Source organism: Vulpes vulpes, chromosome 8 (assembly GCF_048418805.1).
Source record: "Vulpes vulpes isolate BD-2025 chromosome 8, VulVul3, whole genome shotgun sequence".
Lineage (NCBI taxonomy): Eukaryota > Metazoa > Chordata > Mammalia > Carnivora > Canidae > Vulpes > Vulpes vulpes.
The window spans coordinates 109,854,849-109,874,703 of NC_132787.1; the positions used below are offsets into that span (position 1 = coordinate 109,854,849).

The 19,855-nt window shown below is 51.1% G+C and overlaps 1 protein-coding gene and 1 long non-coding RNA gene across 4 annotated transcripts in view; both read right to left on the reverse strand.

The window, feature by feature from the left end:
- Nucleotides 1-4,670: 4,670 nt before the first annotated feature.
- LOC140600040 (uncharacterized) lies at nucleotides 4,671-5,715 on the reverse strand. The gene is made up of 2 exons (XR_012003259.1): nucleotides 5,481-5,715; nucleotides 4,671-4,859 (listed from the first exon to the last, which is right to left on the reverse strand). It is a non-coding gene; the product is annotated as an uncharacterized lncRNA (long non-coding RNA).
- A 2,448-nt stretch (nucleotides 5,716-8,163) lies between these two features.
- TRAPPC12 (trafficking protein particle complex subunit 12) overlaps nucleotides 8,164-19,855 on the reverse strand; it is an 81,568-nt gene continuing 69,876 nt past the window's right edge. For all 3 annotated transcript variants that reach the window (XM_026009174.2, XM_026009175.2, XM_072767821.1), the window contains exons 10-12: nucleotides 9,739-9,839; nucleotides 9,033-9,120; nucleotides 8,164-8,813 (exon numbers count right to left, since the gene is read on the reverse strand). In XM_026009174.2, the coding sequence (XP_025864959.2) occupies nucleotides 8,571-8,813; nucleotides 9,033-9,120; nucleotides 9,739-9,839 (432 nt within the window). In that variant the 3' untranslated portion in view covers nucleotides 8,164-8,570. The remainder of the gene's footprint in view (nucleotides 8,814-9,032; nucleotides 9,121-9,738; nucleotides 9,840-19,855) is intronic.

Sequence of the window (19,855 nt, forward strand, 5' to 3'; positions counted from 1 at the left end):
TGGAAGCTGGAACCTGGGGGACTAGGAGCTGGGGGGGAGCTGGGGGAGTCTGGGGGACTGGGAGCTGGGGACTAGGAGCTGGGGGAGCTGGGGGGGCGGGGAGCTGGGGGAGGCTGGGGGACTGGGACCTGGGGGAGGCTGGGGGACTGGGACCTGGGGGGCGGAGCTAGGAGCTGAGGCCCGGAGATAGTTGGGAGCTGGGAGCTGGGGGAGGCTGGGGGAGCTGGGGGGCGGGGAGCTGGGGGGCCTGGTCACACGAGCTGCGGAGACCCAGGCCCCAGGTTGGGAAGGCCGCCTGGCCACCGGTGGAGTGAGTGGCCGTCCCCTCCCGTCTGGGCCTGGAACGGGCCTGGCCACGACCCCCCGGAGGACCAGTGTGTCCCCCCCAGGCCGGCAGTGGCCGTGGAGGAGCCACACGCGTCCACCACTCCCCCCTGGGGCAGGAAGACCCCATTTTCTGGGCTAGCAGGGCCCCAGGAAGGGGGGATAGGCGCCCTGGGAGGGCAAGCGGTGGTGGCTCCAGGCCCCCAGGAGCCCCGTCCTGCGAGCGCGGGTCCCACCTGGTGTCGTCTGTGCCCCTCAGAGCCCTGGGGCATGGGGCGTGTCCCCTGCCCCCCCCCCCCGCCCCCCCCATCCGCGGCCCACCCTAGGCCAGGGGAGCCCCTGTGGAAGCAGCAGCCACGGAGGTTGGAAGCCGGTGACCTTGGTTTGACCGGCGCCGCCTCGCCACCCGCAGCTCCGTGACCAGGTGGCCCTGCCCGGCAGAGCCAGTGCTTCGGGAAGTCTCCGGGCCAAGCCGCGCTTCTGTACTTGGCGGGGGCGCGGTCAGGGGACCCGGGGCAGGGGTGTCGTCCCAGGGCCATCGTGGGGGGAGCGTGGGGCGAGGGGCCGGTGGGGGGTGAGGCCTTGGCCTGCACTGTGGGGGGTGCGGGGCCGCCCCGTGTGGGTCGGTACCGCCCGTGGGGGCCACGGTGTCCGCCTCCGGGTGGCCCCGGGGAGCACCTGCAGGGACCGCGGCGTGGAGGCTGCCGTCAACCCGGCGCTGCTGCTGGGCCGCTGCGGCTCCCGGGAGGGAGGACCCCGTCCGGATGGTGGCTGGGGACCTGCGCCCTGGGTGGGATCCAGCCCTGGCCGAGCCTCCTGGCGGGCGCTGCGCAGTCCCCACGCCCAGGGAGGGCCCTGGGGCTCCGCAGAACGCGGGGGAGAGGGGAGCGAGCGGCCGGTGCACACCCGTGTGGGTGGGGGTGCGCACATGTGCCGTCAGGGACAGGAAGGACTTTTCTGCCCAGAGGGCCCCTCACCCCTGCACGGTCCCAGAGCCCAGTGCATGGCTGCGGGAGCCCTGACCGCCCCCTGGGCACCGCGCCGGCCCTGGGGGGACAGGCAGCCTGAGTGTCCCCGTGTGACAGGGACCTGGAGGGACAAGCTTGCTTTCTGCAGCAAGGGAGCTCGGAGGCCCCCCGGTTCGCCCCCCGGTTCGCCCCCCCGGTTCACCGTCCTAAAGCCACCGGTTCTCGACCTTAAGGCGTCTTTTAAAACGGTGTTTACCAGGGCCCCTGGCTGCCTGTCAGTAGAGCATGTGACTCGATCTCGGGGTTGTGGGTTCGAGCCCCACGTTGGGTACAGAAATTACTTGAAATCTTTTTATTTTTATTTATTTATTTATTTTTTTTACTTGAAATCTTTTTAAAAAACTGAGTTTACAGACGTGGTCTCCCAGGACCCCCGGCCCCCGCTGCTGCCCTGGGACGGCCCCTCCGTGGGCTACGTGGTTCCAGCCCGTCTCCGGCCGCTTCTGAGCACGGGGTCTGTAACCAGGTGCGTATTTCTGTGTCTGTAACGTGTTTCGTTGTACGCGCGGTTTTCCCATCCTACCTGTTCCTGCGAAGTCTCACGCATCGCACGCTGGTGGCCGTCCAGCTCACTCCTCTTCATCACCGTCTAGAGGCCGTTGCAGGGCCTTTCACCCTCTCCCCGATGTTTAAACGGCCTTTATTTTTATTCCTGAAGATTTTATTTTAGAACGTGAGGGAGAGGGTCTTCTGCTGACTCCGTGCTGAGTGCGGAGCCCAAAGAGCGGCTCGATCCCGCGACCTCGAGATCACAATCTGAGCTGAAACCAAGAGTCAGACACCACCGACTGGGTGCCCCTCAATCCCCCTTTAAAAGCAAAACCTTTACCAATTTTGATGCTTCCCTTTGATTATAGGAAAAAGCAAAGACACTCATTTTATAGAAAAACTTGAAGTTCAGACATCTAGAAGGGAAAGTAAAAATGACCCTGTGCCCGTCTACCTGTAACTTTCCTAAAACCTACGTATTTTCATACATACGTCGCTTGTGTCAACGTCTCTCACGCCGTGTTTTCCCAGGTCGTTAGAGCTGGAACTGGGCCTGCAGGCTACAGCCCCGTGGCCAGCCCTGGACCGTGGCCTGGGTCTGGACGTCCTGCGAGCTTCAAGTGGCGTTTATAGTCTTAAAGGTTTGAACACAAAGGCCAAAGCAGAGCTTGTGCTAGGCCCGGCGCGTGGCCCTGAAGCCCCACACGTCGACCGTCCGGTCCGTTCCAGAACACCTGTGCCCACTCCCCTTCCAGGCCGCCGCGAGCCAAGCCGGGCCGCCACGCTCATGAGCTTCTCAGCGCGTGCAGGATGGTGAGGCCACGTGGGGGGGTTCAGAGGGGCTCGTGCCTTGTGACCCGACAGGACTTCGTGGAGGTGGCCCCACGGCGACCTGGAAGGATTCAGCCCCGCAGAGCGGCCGGTCCCCGCAGCAGAGACGCGGCTTCGGGCGTCCTCCTCGGTGGCAGGTGTTCCGGCGCCGGCTGTCTGGCGGCTCCCCCAGTTCGCAGCATGAGCTGTTACCTCTGCGACCTTTCTATTTGAAGAGCCTGGGGCACAGAGCGCGGGCCGCGCCATCGCAGACGCCAAGGTTCGAGGACACCGCCCGCTGGCTGCTGTACCCCTCGCGGTCCAGGACACGCGGCCCGACCCGGGGGGCAGGTGATGGCCGCGGGAGGACGAAGGTCAGCGAAGGGCAGCCTGCAGCCTTCTTAACGTGCGAGTCTCCCAGGCAGCGCCGTGGTCCTGGCCTCGCGGCCTGAGCGGAGCCGCCTCGATGGTCTGGGAACCCCGAGTGTGGCCTCGCTTCAGGCCCCGGCCGGGGTGGCCTGTGCGCCCCGCCGTTACCCCTGGGCCTGAAGGGGCGCCGAGGCCGGAGGGGGGGCGGGCCAGAGGGGCTCCGCAGCGGCGGGGGCGGCCAGGGGCCCCACACTGGGCCCGGCCCTGGGGGGCGGCACAGCCCGCGGGCGGGAGGGACTCCAGAGCCCGGGAGCCGCACTCTCAGCCGCAAGGTGTCCGAATCCAGCAGAATGGGAGGCCTGTCCTAATTAGTGGGCAGACGCCTCCAAGACTTAAAATTCCAAAATCAGGGGATCCCAGGGTGGCTCAGCAGCTTAGAGTCTGCCTTTGGCCCAGGGTGTGACCCTGGGGTCCCGGGATCGAGTCCCACATTGGGCTCCTGCATGGAGCCTGCTTCTCCCTCTGCTACTGTGTCTCTGCGTCCCTCTCTGTGTCTCTCATGAATAAATAAAATCTTTAAAAAAAAAAATTCCAAAATCAGTTTGCTGAAAGAACTTCTGTAACTTTAATTTCTCATTAGCTTTTCAGAAAAGGTTCCTAAAACATCAGACAGCCCGAACCCAGCTCCTTCCGCCCCCTGTATCCCACTGCCGTCCACGGGGCGCGGGGATGCCCGTCGCGAGAATTGCCTAAGCAGAGTCCTCAGCCGGGTGACCTCCCGCGATGAGCAGATAAAAGGGCAGAAAATGAGAGGGGAGACCGCTGGTGTGACTGAACCTGTGGCCGCAGCTGATGTTCGGAGCCTGCTGGGATTACTTACGGAGTTCTTTGCCGCCCTGTTCTCCCAAAGCTAAGATCAGAGCGTGTACCGGAGGGAAAGCAGCAAACTGGAGGGAGTGGAGTCGGGGTGGGGTGGGGGTGGCTCAGTCCGCGGACCGGACCGTCAGGCTGCAGCAACCCTGTTCCCTGGGGGATTGGAAGTAACGCTCTAGCAGAGCTCTTCGAAACCAGACGGGGGGCTCTAGAAGCAACTCATATCCCAGCTCTCCTTGCCAGTCCCACGACCTCCCCTTCGCTCTGCGCTCACAGGTACGAAGAGGCCGGCGCTGAGACCGCCGTCCTGCCTTCCGAACACGAAGGGAAGCTTTCGGTAGAGCTCACCCGGACCTGTGGGGACTGGTGAACCCGGCCCTGGACGCCCTGCCCTCCCGGAGCGTTCTGGAGACTTCCTCTGTGCCTTTGAGATGTGGATTTTCTACCCCCAGCTACTCCAGGACCTCAGTCATGATTTGAGATGCAAACTTTAGGGAGGGAGAGGATGGGATTTATCTACTTTGGGCTTCCTCGTAGAGAGGAACTAAAAGATTCTTGGGTCTGTTAACATAAGGAAGCCTAGGTCTTAGGCAAATCTGAGAACGTTCTATGATCCAGAGAATACCGTGACGGTTCACAACTGGTTATTGCCATTCACTGGAAGGGTCTCAGGCTTAAAAGATTCTAATGCGACTGAAGCAGCTGGAACGAGGAAAACATTGCCATATGCAAGGAAAGTGATTTGGATAAAAGGAGGTCTGAGGAACGGAGATGGACTTTTTTTTTTTTAATAAAGATTTTATTAGAGCACGAGCAGTGGGCAGAGGGAGAAGCAGACTCCCCGCTGAGCAGGGCGCCCGACGCAGGACTCGATCCCAGAATCCTGACATCAAGACCTGAGCTGGAGGCAGACGCTTCACCCGCTGAACCACCCAGGCGCCCGATGTACTTTTGTTGAGGACAAAGCTGCAGGTTTGTGGAAAAGGAAACTTTGAAGAGAACTTTTAATGTGTGATGAAGCCAAAATTAAAATTTAGTTTTAATATTAAAAGTAAATGAATGGTACAGATTGGTTTTTGCTCTTAAAATGAAATTTTCTTGGATTTCAGGTTTGCTGTTGACAATAGACTGGGAAAGTTTAACTTTTAAATCATCTGCCAGGAAGCCAAGGTTCTGTACCTTAACCAGGTCTTTGGTTTCTGACACTTTTGCCTAAATCCAACCTGAACTGAGTACTGTTTGACAGAGGTCTGTGACCCTCTTCAGTCAAGCGTCCAAATGTGGTATTTTCGATAAACTTCCGAAAATCAAATTCTAGATAAGGCCTTCACTGGCCTCAGACGAAGTGTTGAGGTTTCCCAGAGGGCCCCCAGACCATCGCATAAGCTTGGTTCTCTTACACAAAGACTGAGGGCAGGCTGATTAGGCTTATCTGGTGTGTGAATTTGTATGGAAGGCATGTGCGATCACGATGATAAACCTGAGGTTGCATGTGTGGGTGAGTGTTAATATAAATGTTCTATGAGTATATGAAATTACTAGAAACTGGTAGTCCTGGATAATCTTACTGGCCAGAATTCCAGTTACCTTAAAATGTTCAGAAATGAGCAGTTCTGTTGATTCCAGGATAAGGAACTCTCCTTGGGTCTCTAACCACAGCGTAAGCTTGCCCATGACAGGGAGCTCGTGCTCGACTTGGCTGCTCCGCCACAGTCCTGCAGAGGCACCTCCTGCTCAGGGACAGTCAAGGACAGGACTCTGGCAAGGGTGGGCTGCTGACAGCCTTACGTCGGGAAAGTGAGCTGGGTAGGAACTTCCAGAACTAATGAAAACCAGATTCAAGCAGAACAAGTGTCACATGGAACCACGTGAACTTAGGAGGATAACTATGACCTTATCACGTCTGCTTTGAAGCATTACCTGTTCCTTTTGTTTTTCCAGATGCAAGGAAACCTTCTCCTGAGGTATTAACAATTTAAATACACCTTTGTGAGCAGAGACGAAACAATTTTTCTCCTCACCTGATCTCTCCAGATTTTGCAAACTTCGTATTCTCATTTTAGTGGCGATCTATGTGCGGAAGTGCAGTAGAACCCGGCCCTGCAACAGGACGTGACTGGGAATGTTGGCTGTGTTACGAGGCTTCGACCGGAGTGTCCTGAGAGTGATGTAAAGACTGAGATGATCAGCTTTCAGGAGCTAAGGCTGATCTTATGAAGCCAATAAAGACCCTTGGGGAAGGGATCCCAGGGTGGCGCAGCGGTTTGGCGCCTGCCTTTGGCCCAGGGCGCGATCCTGGAGACCCGGGATCGAATCCCACGTTGGGCTCCCGGTGCATGGAGCCTGCTTCTCCCTCTGCCTATGTCTCTGCCCCTCTCTCTCTCTCCCTGTGTGACTATCATAAATAAATAAAAATTAAAAAAAAAAAAAGACCCTTGGGGAAAATCAGCCTGGCCCCTTGCTCACAGGGTTCCTACTAGCAGCGTGACCTGGTCGGCTACCCAGGAGCCTCAGGGTATTTTGGGGACCTTGAGAAGAGATGAATTTACCCAAACTGGTGTGTATTGCAGACAAAGTCTGATGGCAGGTCCTTGGTGTGGCTTCTTAGCCTGGAGAGGCTTTTGAGGTTCATCCAAGACTCCTTATGGAAAGTTCCAGCAAAGCAGACTTAGTAGAGCCTAGATGGTGGTACTGTTCTTCTGCATCTATGTAAATAACCAGGCTAAGTTTACTCTAACGAGACTTAACTGGAAAACAGATTTAGTCTCACTGCAGTTGTCTTTGATGGAAGCCGGGTGGCTGCAGAGAGACATCATGTTTCAGTAGTACGCCTTCGTGGCCAGCAGATTCTGTGCTGTTAACGGGCTGTGAGGTTTCGTTTTCTACCTGTAAACTGGACTAGGTCCCAAATTCTTCTGTTTTCCTGTTATATTTGGCTGTAATTCTCCACAAATTGATGTTTCCAATGCACCCTGCCTTTCTTACTTGGAGCTGCTGAGAACTAAAACCGCCCTCTTCCTGAAGCTGCACAAACCAGAGCCGGACACCCCATCAGGCACTCGAGGAACCACATGAGCTCACGTGGGCACAGTCTTTCTGCCTGCTGCTGCGTGGGCCGCTCAGAAAGCTCGCCAGAGACCTTCACACTGCAGGTTAGGGCCATCTGCCCGATTTCCACTGCCTGGCTTCACTGCATCTGAGGATGCTCTAAGCTCCGGAGCTCAGAAATGGGGACTACAGTCTGCTCCAGTCATTACGCCCTGTTGTTTTCTTCTGTCCCCACAGAAAAGCTTCTTATCAAACACCTGATTCCTCATACGCAGGCCTAACCCGGGAGCCCTCTTGCATAGCTGCCTCCTGAAATCAGACCCAACTGCTTAACAGAACCAATTCTCAGGACTAAGAGATGGGGTCTGTGGGCTGGAGCAATCTACAGCTCAATTTCTGGGCTGCAAAACTCTCAGGAATTTCAAAGGTGGGCCTGAGGGAGGGAGAGAGTATGTGAGCCCCAAATATGCTACTTTGGCAAGTGGATTTAGTTTGAGCTGAAGACCATCAAGATGCAGCATGTTTAAGAAATGTTTGCCTCTCCCTTAACTCCCTAGAAGGGTTTGGGTAGGAGGCCGTGCTGGGGTGGGGGTGGGGGGCGGGGGCGGCTGTTCTTCTCGGCTATCAACTTTTATCTGCATGACTTAGCTGTTCAGCAGGGTAAGCATCTAATGACCAATATCGGTTGTTCCAGCTCCGTGATCCTCCTCCTCTCCCGTGGAAGCCCCAGGCCCCTAGCTCATTCTTTAGGCACAGAAGCCTCTATTGCCTGGCTTGTCCTTGGGTCTCCTATTCTTATGGGTCCCTTGTATGTACATAATTAAACTTTTGTCCTGTTAATCTGCATAATGTCAATTTTCTTATAAGACCAAGCAAAGAACCTAGCAGGGGAGAGGAGAAAACTCTCCTCCCCAATACTGTGTAAATACTAAAGCAAATGTGCTGATGTTCAGGATGAAAGAACACATAAATATTACATGTGCTTGGTTCAGAAATACCTCCTGACCCACCTGCCTCCCTGGTTGTTTTATGCATTAGGAGCTCCTCTCGTCTCCCTGTGATGTACAAAGCACAGAAGAAATACGGTGGCTTCTTTTCCACCATCCCCAGGCCTGTCCACGGTGTGTGGCATCAGCTGAAAAAGAATCAGATGAATAAAAGTGATGTGTTTAGTTCTGGGATGTGAGAGGAGGGAATGAGAGGGAAGGCACATGGCAGTCTGTTTGGTGTTTCTCTGCTTTTATGCCCAAATGAACTAGAAGATGTACAGGGTGAGAAGGGAGCTTATGTTTTTCAGCTTGTCTCTGAGGATATTCAGAATACGTGAAGCAGCCCAGCTTTCAAGAATAAACAAAAGGGACCCAGTGCATCCTCTGGGCCACTGCTGCCTATGCCCCCCGTGTGCAGAGCACGTTCACCCCCTGGACTCCTGAACCGCGGCAGAGCTGTGGGCACGGAGCTCGGTGGAGTCTGACGGCGCCAGAATGGTCTGGGCCTCCACCCTGGCTCCAAAGAAGACCTGTTTCCAGGCACCTGTGAAAGATTTTATTGAGTCCGTCAGTCCTGCTAATATCTTAGGTCCAGTGTACACGGTTTACAGAGGCCCTGGTGGCTCCGAAGGCGAGTGCCCTACGCCAGCTTGAGGCACTGTGTGTTGAAGCTGTCCCCTTCTTTGCTGGCGACCGCCTGGAGCAGGGACTGCTTCTTCTGCATGCTGCGGGAGGACTCCAGCTCGTACATGGTGGTCAGGTTGAAGAGCACGCTCTCGTGCAGGTAATGCTGGGGGTCCTGCTGGACCATGGCCTCCAGCTGCCGGAGGGAGTCCTTGAGTTTGCCCAGGTAGAGGAGGCACACGGCGGCGTTGTTGTTGGCCTGGGGAAGAGGAACACACGCACGGGGTCGGATACGGCTGCCAGCCTCTGCTCACAGGTCACATCCGGGGCCCACGTGTCCCCCTGGTTGCGTGCATGAGGGGCAGTGGGCGCGGCTGTGGCTGGCTCTGTCGGAAACCCTCCCACGCCTGCCAGGACTGATGAGGATGGACACAGGACAGGCTCACGGTGTGCGCTCCTGGCTCTTTTGGGGCCTTACCACCGCATTTGTTGGGTCAATCTTGAGGATTTCTGTGAAGAATCTGTGGGCTTCTGCAAAGTTATTCTGACCAAGGTGAAGGAAAGCTCTGGAACATAACAGACAAGTAAACAGTTAACCAGAGGGGCAGGGCAGCTCCCCAGGTGGCACGGACAGGAGCAGGCCCCATCTGCCCCCTGCATAATCCTGAGCAGCCTGGTGCTGGGGAGGGGCCACTGCAGCTGAACGAACCACACTGTGTCCTGGCTGCCAAGTTAAACCCTCATTAGCTCAGAGGTCACAATGTCACCTCAATGACTCCTGCTCTCCAAGGACACCTGCATGATGGCGTGAGCTCTGCCCTGGGCACGGGCTCCATCGTCAACCACTGCCCCCAGCCAGCCCCACAGTGTGCTGGACTCATGAGGACACAGAAACAGAGGCACTAAGGCAGCAGGGGGCACGAGGGGGCCTAGACTTACAACAAATATTTACACACATTTATGTGCAGACAGGCAATATCAACAGCAAGGGGAAAAATCTTAGGCATCTTCCGGTCTTAATGGATTTTAAGTTCTAGGAGACAGCAGCACATGTCCTGGTGGTGATGGAGAGGACTTCCGGGTCAGGTCTGGGTGCAGGGCTGGGAGGCCGTTCCTAGAGGGCTTTACTAAGCAGAGTCTGAGCCCTCAGGAAATCTGAGAAAATACTGTCGCATGAGGCTTACCTGTTCATTAAAACCATTATCCTGCCTTGCAGTCCATCCAATTTCTGTGTTACTTTCTCCACGTCTTGAAAATACTTCTCAGCTGTTTTTATGTCTCCAATCTGCCTGGACAGAGTTACTTAATCAGTTCAGGTAACACAACTAGTAAACGTACATCCACACCTACAGTTGCTGGTGGGCTGGGCGAGGAGGACATGCTTGCACAGGTGGGGAAACTCTGGGAACCTCCCCAATCGTTTCGTTTGGTGAAAGCGAATGCCACTTAGGATACAGTGGAACATCCATGCCTGTAGGTCAGGAAGGAAAATGCACTTGCCTTATTAAGTCTTAGGTTTTAATTTGTACCTTTTGAGAGGAATCCTAGTAGTAAGTAAAATAATAAATGACAACTTCCAGACAGGCGGCAGAGTAGGAGGGTCCTAAGTCCACCTGGGCCCACGGATTCGGCCAGAGAACACATCAGTGCAAACACTCCAGAAAATGACCCACAGGCAGAGCAAACTCTACAACTAAAGGCAGAGAAGACACCATGTAGGAGAGGGTAAGAGGGACAGAGACGAGGTAGGGAGTTACGCCCCGGCGGCTTGGCTGGGGAGAGGGGCCTTGGGCGCAGGGAGGGGTCCAAAACAGACCGTCACACCAGGGATCCCAGATAGGGAACAGGAATCCTCAGAGCATCTGGCTTTGAAAATCAGAGGGGCTGATTTTTGGAAGTTCTTACAACCAGCCAGACGTCAACTCTGGAACGTCAAAAACCAGCTGGCTTGGCTCTGGGAGAGCCCAGAGATGACAGGAAGCTGGGACCCTGCCCTCAAAAAGACAGCACAGCAAACAGCCCACGGAGATCTATATTAGAAGCAGAGGTTTGAGAAATGCCTGCAGTGTACAGGAGGGAGAGTTAACGATCTCAGAGTTCCCGAGGGGCATGTGTGAGAAGCACCGAGGCACCTGCATTCATGTGTAGCTTGCTCGCCCTGTGCCCTGACCCCTCCAGCTGGGCCTGCTTCAGATGCTGTGGGTCCCCTTACCCAGAGGACCTGTGCCAACTCTGCCAACAATGTGTCCCCTGACTTCCCTAGGAGGATGCACACAACTTGTTAAAACTGCCCCCCCGCCCCCTCCTGCATGCTTGTACACACTTCCCAGGGGCCCCAGCTGACCCTGGTCTCTGTAGTGACTGCCATCCCCTGTGGAAGAGGGCTGGTGTACACAGCTTGTGGCATGGTGCCCCTGCCCGTGGGTGCTTTGCAGAGTGGCCCTGGCCAGCCTGGGCTCTGCAGCAGCTGTGCATCCTCTGTGGAAGAGAACCAGGGCCACTTCATTGAAAGCATGCAACCTGCCCACTACTTTCCACAGCAAGAGATGTAGCTGACTTTCCTAACAGAGACAGTGCGGCAAAATAAAGAGATGGAGGAGTATGTCTCAGATGAAAGAACAGGACAAAACTGCAGCAAGAGACCTGAGCCAAATGGAGATTAGTATGCCCTATAGAGAATTTAATGATCATAAAGATACTTACTGGGCTTGAGAGAAGAATGGAGGACATCAGTGAAACCCTTAACACCGAGATAAAAAGAACCAATGAGAGATGAAGAACACAATAAATGAAATAAAAAATACACTAAGTGGAATAAATAGCAGGTTAGAGGAAGCTGAGGAGCAAGCAAGTTAATGACCTGGAGGACAGAGTTATGGAAAGTAATCCAGCTAAGCAAGTGAGAGAAAAAAAGATTATGCAAAATGAGAGAACAGACTTCAGGACCTCAATGACTCTGTCAAGTGTAATACCAGCTGCATTACAGAGATCCCAGAAGAAGACGGTGCAAAAAAGTGGAAGAACATTTACTTGAAGAAATAACTGCTGAAAACTTCCCTAATCTGGAGAGGGAAATAGACTCCCACATTCAGGAGGCACTGAGAATTCTCATCAACCACCCACAGAGGTCCACGTCAGATACACAGTAATTAAAATGTCAAAAAGCAGAGACACAACAAGCAGCAAGACAAAAGAAGACAGTTACACACAAGGGAAACCCCAAAGGCTATCGGGGATTTTTCAGTAGAAACTTCCCAAGCCAGAAGGGAGAGTGAGATGATACATTCAAAGTGCTGAAAGGGAAAAACCTGCAGCTGAGAACACTCTATCCAGCAAGTCTATCATTCAACATGGAAGAGTGCTCACTTCAGCAGCAAGAATACTAAAATTGGAATGACACAGAGAAGATAAGCAGGGCCCCTACACCGAATAGGATGGGAAATGGAGACTTTCCTAGACAGACAAAAACTAAAGGAATTCATGGCTATTAAACCAGCCCTGCAATGAATATTAAAGGTTGACTCTTGGAGTGGAAAGAAACCATAAGTGAGGGTAATAAAAGTAAAAACACAAAAGCAGTAAAAAGAAGTATATCTGTAAAAGTCAGTCAAGGGATTCACAAAATAAAAGGATGTAAAATGTGACACACCATATACCTAAAACCTATGTGTGGTGGGGGAGAGGAGTAAAGAATGGGCCCAAACTGTAGCGACCATCAATTTAACATAGGCTGCCATACACAGAAGATGCTGGCTACAGATGTAATGGTGAGCACAACTCAGAAACCAGTAATAGATGTGCAAAGAATAAGGAGAAGAGATTCCAAATATATCATTAAAGAAAGTCAACAAACCATGAAAGAGAGCAAGAGAAGGATCAGAGAAAAATTACACAACCACAAAATGAGTATAACAAAATGGTAGTAAGTACAAATCTATCAATAATTACTTTGAATGTAAATGGACTTAATGCTCCAACCAAAAGACACTGGGTGACAGAGTACAGTAAAAAACAAAACAAAAAACAATGAAAAGAGACCTATCCCATATGCTGCCTGCAAGATTCATTTCAGACCTAAAGACACCTGAAGATTGAAAGTGAGGGGGTGGGAAAGCATTTATCATGCAAATGGATATCAAAAGAAAGCCAGGATAGCAATGCTCTTATAAGACAAAATAGACTTTAAGAGAGAGAGAGACAAAGGGAAGATTCTATATAGAATAATAAAGGGAACAATCTAAGAAAAAGATATAACAATTGTGAATATTTATGCACCCAGTATGGGAGCAACCAAATATATAAAACAGTTAATAACAAACATGAAGAAACTCACTGATAATAAGTAATAATTGTAGGGACTCTAACAACACACTTACATCAATGGACAAATCATTCCAACAGAGAATAAGAGAAGAGTGCCTTTGAAGGACACACTGGACCAGATGGATCTAACAGATATATTCAGAACATTCCATCAAAAGCAGTAGAAAGCACATTCTTTTCAAGTACACATGGAACAGTCTCCAGAACAGATCATGTATAAGGCCACAAAACAGATCTCAACAAATTCAAGAAGATCAAAGTCATACTGTCCATCTTTTCTGACCTCAATGCTATAAAACTAGAAACCACAAGAAAAATCTGTAAAGACCACAAACACATGAGGTTAAATAACATGCTACTAAACAATAAATGGGTCAAACAAGAAATCAAATAAATCAGGAATTACATGAAAATAAATGAAAATGAAGTTACAAGGGTCCAAAACCTCTGGGATGGAAGTGGTTTAAGGAGGGAAGTTTCTAGCAATACAAGCCCATTTCAAATAACCTAAACTTACACCTAAAGGAGGTAGAACATAAGAACAAATAAAACCTAAAACTAGCAGAAGGAAGGAAATAATAAAGATCAGGGCAGAAATAAATGATATAGAAACTAAAAAAACCAAGGGGCACCTGGGTGGCTCAGTTAGTTAAGCATCTTTGGCTCAGGTCATGATCTTGGGGTTCTGGGATTGAGGCCTGCTTTGGGGTCCCTGTTCAGTGGGGAGTCTGCTTCTCCCTCTCCCTCTGCTCTGCCCCCCCACCCCCCGCACATGGTCTCTCTCTAATAAATAAAATAAAAAATCTTAAAAAAAAAACAAAACCCAAAATCACAAATGAGAAAGAACCAACAGCACAGAAATACAATTATAATAAGAGATTATGAAAAATTATATGCCAACAAATTGGACAACTGAGACCAAATGGTAAATTCCTAGAAGCATAAACTAACACTGAAGCAGAAAGAAATAGAAAATTTGAACAAAACAATTTCCAGCAATGAAATTTACTCAGTAACCAAAAATCTCCCAACAAACACAAGTCCAGGACCAGATGGCTTCACAGGGAATTCTACAAAACACATAAAGAAGAGTTAATACTTAATTCTTCTCAAACTCTTCCAAAAACTAGAAAAGGAAGAAAAACTAACTTCCAAATTCATTCTACAAGGCCAGCATTATCCTGATACCAAACCAGATAAAGATACCACCAACAAGGAGAACTACAGGCCAACATCCCTGACGAACAGAGATGTAAAAATCCTCAATAAACTATTAGCAAACCCAATCCAACAACACATTAAAAAAAAGAAAATGACCACAATGAAAAGGGATTTATCCCTGAGATGCAAGGGTGGTTCACTATTTGCAAATCAATCAACATGATACATCCCATCAATAAGAGAAAGGATAAAAACTGTGTGATCACTTCAATAAATGCAAAAAAGCACTGACAAAGTACAACATCCATTCATGATAACAGCCCTCAACAAGCGGGTTTAGAGGCAACATAAGATAATAGAAGGCATGTATGAAAAACCCACTGCTAATATCATCCTCAATGGGGAAAAGCTGAGAGATTTCCCCCTCAGGTCAGGAACAAAACAGGAATGTTCACTCTCACCAATTCTATTCAACATAGTACTGGAAGTCCTAGCCTCGGCAATCAGATAAGAAAAAGAAATAAAAGGCCTCCAAATTGGTAAGGAAGAAATAAAGCTCCCACTATTTGCAGATGACATGACACTATATATAGAAAACCCTAAAGACTCCACCAAAAAGCTACCATTACTGACAAATTCAGTAAAGTTGCAGGATACAAGATCAACGTGTAGAAATCTACTGCAATCCTACACACTAATAATGAAGCAGCGGAAAGAGAAATCAAGAAATCAATCCCACTTACAATTGCACCCAAAATAATAAAATACCTAGGAATAAACCTAACCAAAGAGGTAAAAGATCTGTACTCTGAGGATGACACAAAGAAATGGAAGAAAGACATTCCATGCTCAGTGATTGGAAGAACATATATTGTTAAAATGTCTATATTTGAGGAATCTACAGATTTAATGCAATCGTTATTGTGATACCAATAGCATTTTCCCCAGTGATAGAGCAAACAATTCTAAAATTTGTATGGAACCACGAAAGACCCTGAATAGACAAAGCAATCTTGAAAAAGAAAACCAAAGCTGGAGGCATCACAATTCTAGATTTCAAGTTATATTACAAAGCTGTAGTAATCTAGACAGTATGGTACTGGCACAAAAACAGACACATAGATCAATGAAAGAAAACAGAAAATCCAGAAATAAACCCACAATTACATGGTCAATTAATCTTCAACAAAGGAAGCAAGACTATACAATGGGGCGGGGGGGAGACAGTCTCTTCAACAACAAGTGTTGGGAAAACTGGACAGCAACACGCAGAAGAATGAGATTGGACTACTCTCCTACACCATACATAAAAAAATATTCAAACATGGATTAAAGATCTAAATATGAGACTTGAAACCATAAAAATCTTAGAAGAGAACAAAGACTATAACCTCTGTGACATCAGCCATAGCAACATTTTTCTAGATATGTATTCTGAGGCAAGGGAAACAAAAGCAAAAATAAACCAGTGGGACTACATCAAAATAAAAAGCTTCTATTCTGCACAGCAAAGAAAACAATCAACAAAACTAAAAGACAACCTACTGAATGGGGAAGGGTTAGTATCCAAAATCTATCAAGAACTTATAGAATGCAACACCCAAGAAACAAATAATCCAATTTAAAAACTGGAAGAAGTCAATGAGCAGACATTTCTCCCAAGAAGACACACAGATGGCCAACAGACACACTAATTCGAAGGGATACATGCACCACTATGTTAGAAGCAGCATTACCTGCTGTAGCCAAGACACGGAAGCAGCCCAAGTGCCCACTGATGAGTGGATAAAGGTGAGGTGTCTGTACATAAGGAAGTATTATTCAGCCACAAAAAAGAATGAAATCTTGCCATTTGCAATGACATGGATAGAACTAGAGAGTATAATGCTAGTGAAGTAAATCAGAAAAATACATACAATTTCACTCATATTTGGAATTTAATAAACAAAACAAATGAGCAAAGGGAAAAAAGAGACAAACAGAAATAGACTGTTAACTACAGAGGACATGCGGACGGTCACCAGAGGGGCGGTGGGCGGGGGGGGGGGGGCAGTGGGGGAAACAGGTGATGCAGATGAAGGAGGCACCTGTCGTGGCGAGCAGCAGGGGATGCACGGAAGTGTCGAATCTCTATACTGTGAACATGAAACTAATATAACACTGTGTATTAACTACATTGCAATTTAAAGACAATTAAAAATAAAAACTCTTAAATATATTTAAAAAACTTAAAAAAAAAAAAAAAAAAAAAAGAGGCACATTGTGTTTTGGTACAATAAGGCAGGCCCCAAATCAGTTTTTTGGGCTGTGACTGGTGAAATGACAGCAACCATCACATTCACAAATTTCAAAGTCACACTCGGATCCAATACAGAACTCTACTTTTTGTCAAAACAAAACCAAGCCACTCCGACTGGTGAAACACCTGAGGGAGCCCCTTAGCTGTCCCTGGCGCGGAGAGGGCCGGCCCTGACTCCTGACGGCTGGCATCTCCTGCACCGCCACTGCTGAGGCACCACAGCCTGGGCTCTGGGAAGCAGAGAGACTCAGATCTCCTTTTGCCGTCAAAGTGTAAGGAAGAGAATGAGAGACCTAACCTAATATCTTGAGAATATATGGAAAATAAAAAATCCTGTCAGAGCACAAACCTCACAAAGGGTCATATAGAAACAATGTCCTTAGTGTTCCAGGGCTAGCCCGGGGAAGTGGACCCGGGGCTGGTGAGCTCTACGTTACAGAACAGAGAGAGGGACGGGGGTCTGTAATCCAGATCCCGATCTTAGGCCCTGGCGGGGGCCCCAGACAACCAGTGTGTGAGTGGGGACACTGGATGCTCTGAGCTCCACACTGTTTTCCTGGAAGCCTGTGTGGTCCTGAAGCTGGAATGTGTCCCAGTGGAGCAAAGGGCAGGTGTGCTCACCGCCCCGAGGCATAGAGGCGGGTCCCTTCAGTTCAGGATTACCCTCCAGCGGCTGCTGCTGGTGTCTCGGCCCCCCTCCGTTACCCTGAGAGAGGGGCTCGCTGTCTGGTGACAGAAAGGACACTGACTATACTGCTGCTGCTGTGAGCAGTAAGTGCCCCTCGCCTCTCTTCTGGGAGCGTCCTGACTTCTGCCAGCATCCAGGAAACCCGCAGTGAAGCACAGAGCTCGCACGGAGGACAGAGCTTCAGACCTTTCCCAGTTGGTCATGCGAACCCACACAAAACCCCAAATCAAGCCACGTTAGTAGGAAGAGAAGACGCACAGAAGGCAGAATGGCATTTGTCGCTTGCTTCCCTCTTGTGCTCCACAGTTTGAAGTCCTCTGCAGCAGACATCTCCCTAGGTGACGTCGAAGAAGCTGGAGTCTGTAGGCTCCACGCCATGTCCCCAGTTCAAACATCTGAACCTCCAACGTGTGTCCGTCCACCTTACCCAGGGCCTCGTTTTAGAGGACCAGGCTGCAGACTCCATGAAGTCACGGGGGCCAGTGCTATTTACCCAGCCTTGCGGATGTGGCGGGTGGGCGCTGTGCCACGAGCTTCCCACACTGCTCAGCTCTCGCACTCTGGCCTCTGGTGTCCGTATTTATTGCCACCATTTTTTATACTGAGATATATTTGACACATTGTGGAAATCTGAGGTATAGGACGTGTTTGGTTTGGTATGTTTATGTGTTGCAATCATTTAAAAATCAAATGTCAAAAGGCAATTAAAATTATTGCAGAATATCTAGCAAGCAAAGAAGCCCAGACCTAATAACCCAGATTATTTGAAGAAGACACCAGATAAATAGTGGATGAATTAGCCAACAGAAGACATGAACAGAATTATAAATGTGAAAGGAGAAATCGCTGTAGGTAGGAAAGAAATCGATCATGAAAGAGCATCGCAGTTTACAGAACTCCGCGCACACATGTGTGAACTCGTGGCCCCAACAGGTGATGTCCCAGGACGCTGACGTGCCACAACTGATCTCGGGAACAGAGAAGAGCCCTCGGGCTAGAACACTAAAGCCCGTTACTAACAGTGATAAGTTAGGAAGCGCGATCAGCATCGATGCCACAAATAAAAACCCATGCTTGGCCCAAGCATTTCATCAGTGACTTATTCAAACCTTCAAGGAACAACAGCTAATTCCAAAATATCTAAAATTTGCCAGAGATCAGCAAAAGAAGGAAAGTCTTTAACTCCTTTTCATGAAGAAGGAAGGCAGCAGCATATGCGAAAGGTGCTCGTGGCTGCGAGCCTCTCAACGTGAGGGTCCAGGGAAACCCGCCTGCCTGAGCCGCCCGAGAGGCGACGGTTCTGCAGTGACAAATGCCACAGCGTTCCTGCAGCGAGACTACAGAGGCCCCGCTCGGATTCTCTCCTCCCGGCCTCCCGGGGCGGGGCGGGTGGGGGTGGAGGTGCTGCAGGGGCTTCCTCCTGTCTTCCAGCCTGTCCCAGAGACGGTGGCCTTGCGGGGTCCCTGGGAGCCAGGCCACTTTGTGCCCAGGCCCCCCGCCCGGACTCACACCTGTTCCCCAGCACAGATCCTAGCACAGCCATCACCGCCTGGGCCCTGGCTGAGCCTTCCGTGTTCCGCGTCGGGAGCCGTGTGGTGAGAGGACAGTCAGAAGCACGGCTCCAGTGCCACTGCATCAGGTGGCGTCCTGCCACCGCAGGCTGGGAGACCCTCTGACTCTGTAGGCAGTGCCAGGCCCCAGGGCCCTTCCTGTGTCCTGCTGGCCAACTTCGGTTACGGAAACATGGGTGGGGAATTCATCTAGAAAAACCATTCAGCTCAAGTTTTTATGTTTTTATCTATAAAACATTTTCATACTTTAAAGCTTATCAAACCGGTATGCTCCTGATGGGCCAAGCCCTCAGATTAGTGGGTATACGGCGGTGCCGTGAGCCGCTGCTGTCCCACGGGGCTCCCTTCCTCCGGCGGGTGCTCTCCACGGCATGCCCCGTGAAGCATCCTGAGCGCAGACAGCCCTGGGGCGGATCTTGGCTCTCGTCTCCTTTTGCCTGGCTGGGAAGGAGGCAGGGTGAATGAGCAAGCCGCCTGCTCCCGCGTCCACACTTCCCGCTGCCTCTGGAGCACGGTGCGCCCCACTTTAGTGACACCACAGGACTTCCTGCTTTGGTCCGCGCTGCCCAGGAGACTGATTTTACCTGGTGCTTCCTGAACTCCGCCGCGGTGGAGGCTTCCCTGCCTGGTCACTGTCTGCCCCCAGCTCTTGGCCGGGACGCGGGGACCCTGGTCTGCAGCGTGGTGGACCTGCTCTCAGGTGGTCGATCGTGTGCCCTGGGCTCCTGGACCTCACTGGAGCACAAAAGGCTCCTTTCCTGCTGTAAGGGACAGCACCCTGGGACCTGCTCTCCTTGGAGTGAGGACAGAAAAGTCACAGGCCAGGAAGCCTGAGTGCGCTGGCTCCGGGGGACTGGCTGTCGAGTGTGAATAAATGCTCCTCGTACGTGTGGTCGTCTGATTATACTGCTCTCGTTAGATCGTGCGAGGAACTCCCTCAGAGGACACGCTGTCCCCTGCTGCATTTGCAGCCTCGATGTCCCTTCAGGAGGAGAGATTCCTACTCCACCCGACTCCCCCTCTAACCGGCCGCTCAGCCCACCTGCGTGCAGGGCGATGTTTGAAGGCGGCCCCCAGGAGGAAGATGCATGGGATGGGAGCAGGACCAGGGACACAAGTTCTGAACAGGTGGCGTTACCTGGTCTGCAGGTGCACTGACAGGAGGTAACGTGCCAAGGTGAGAGACGGGCTCGCCCCTCAGGTCCAGGTCCTGACCGCACCTGGAGTAGCATTCTCCAGGAGGCCAGGGCAGCAGCCTG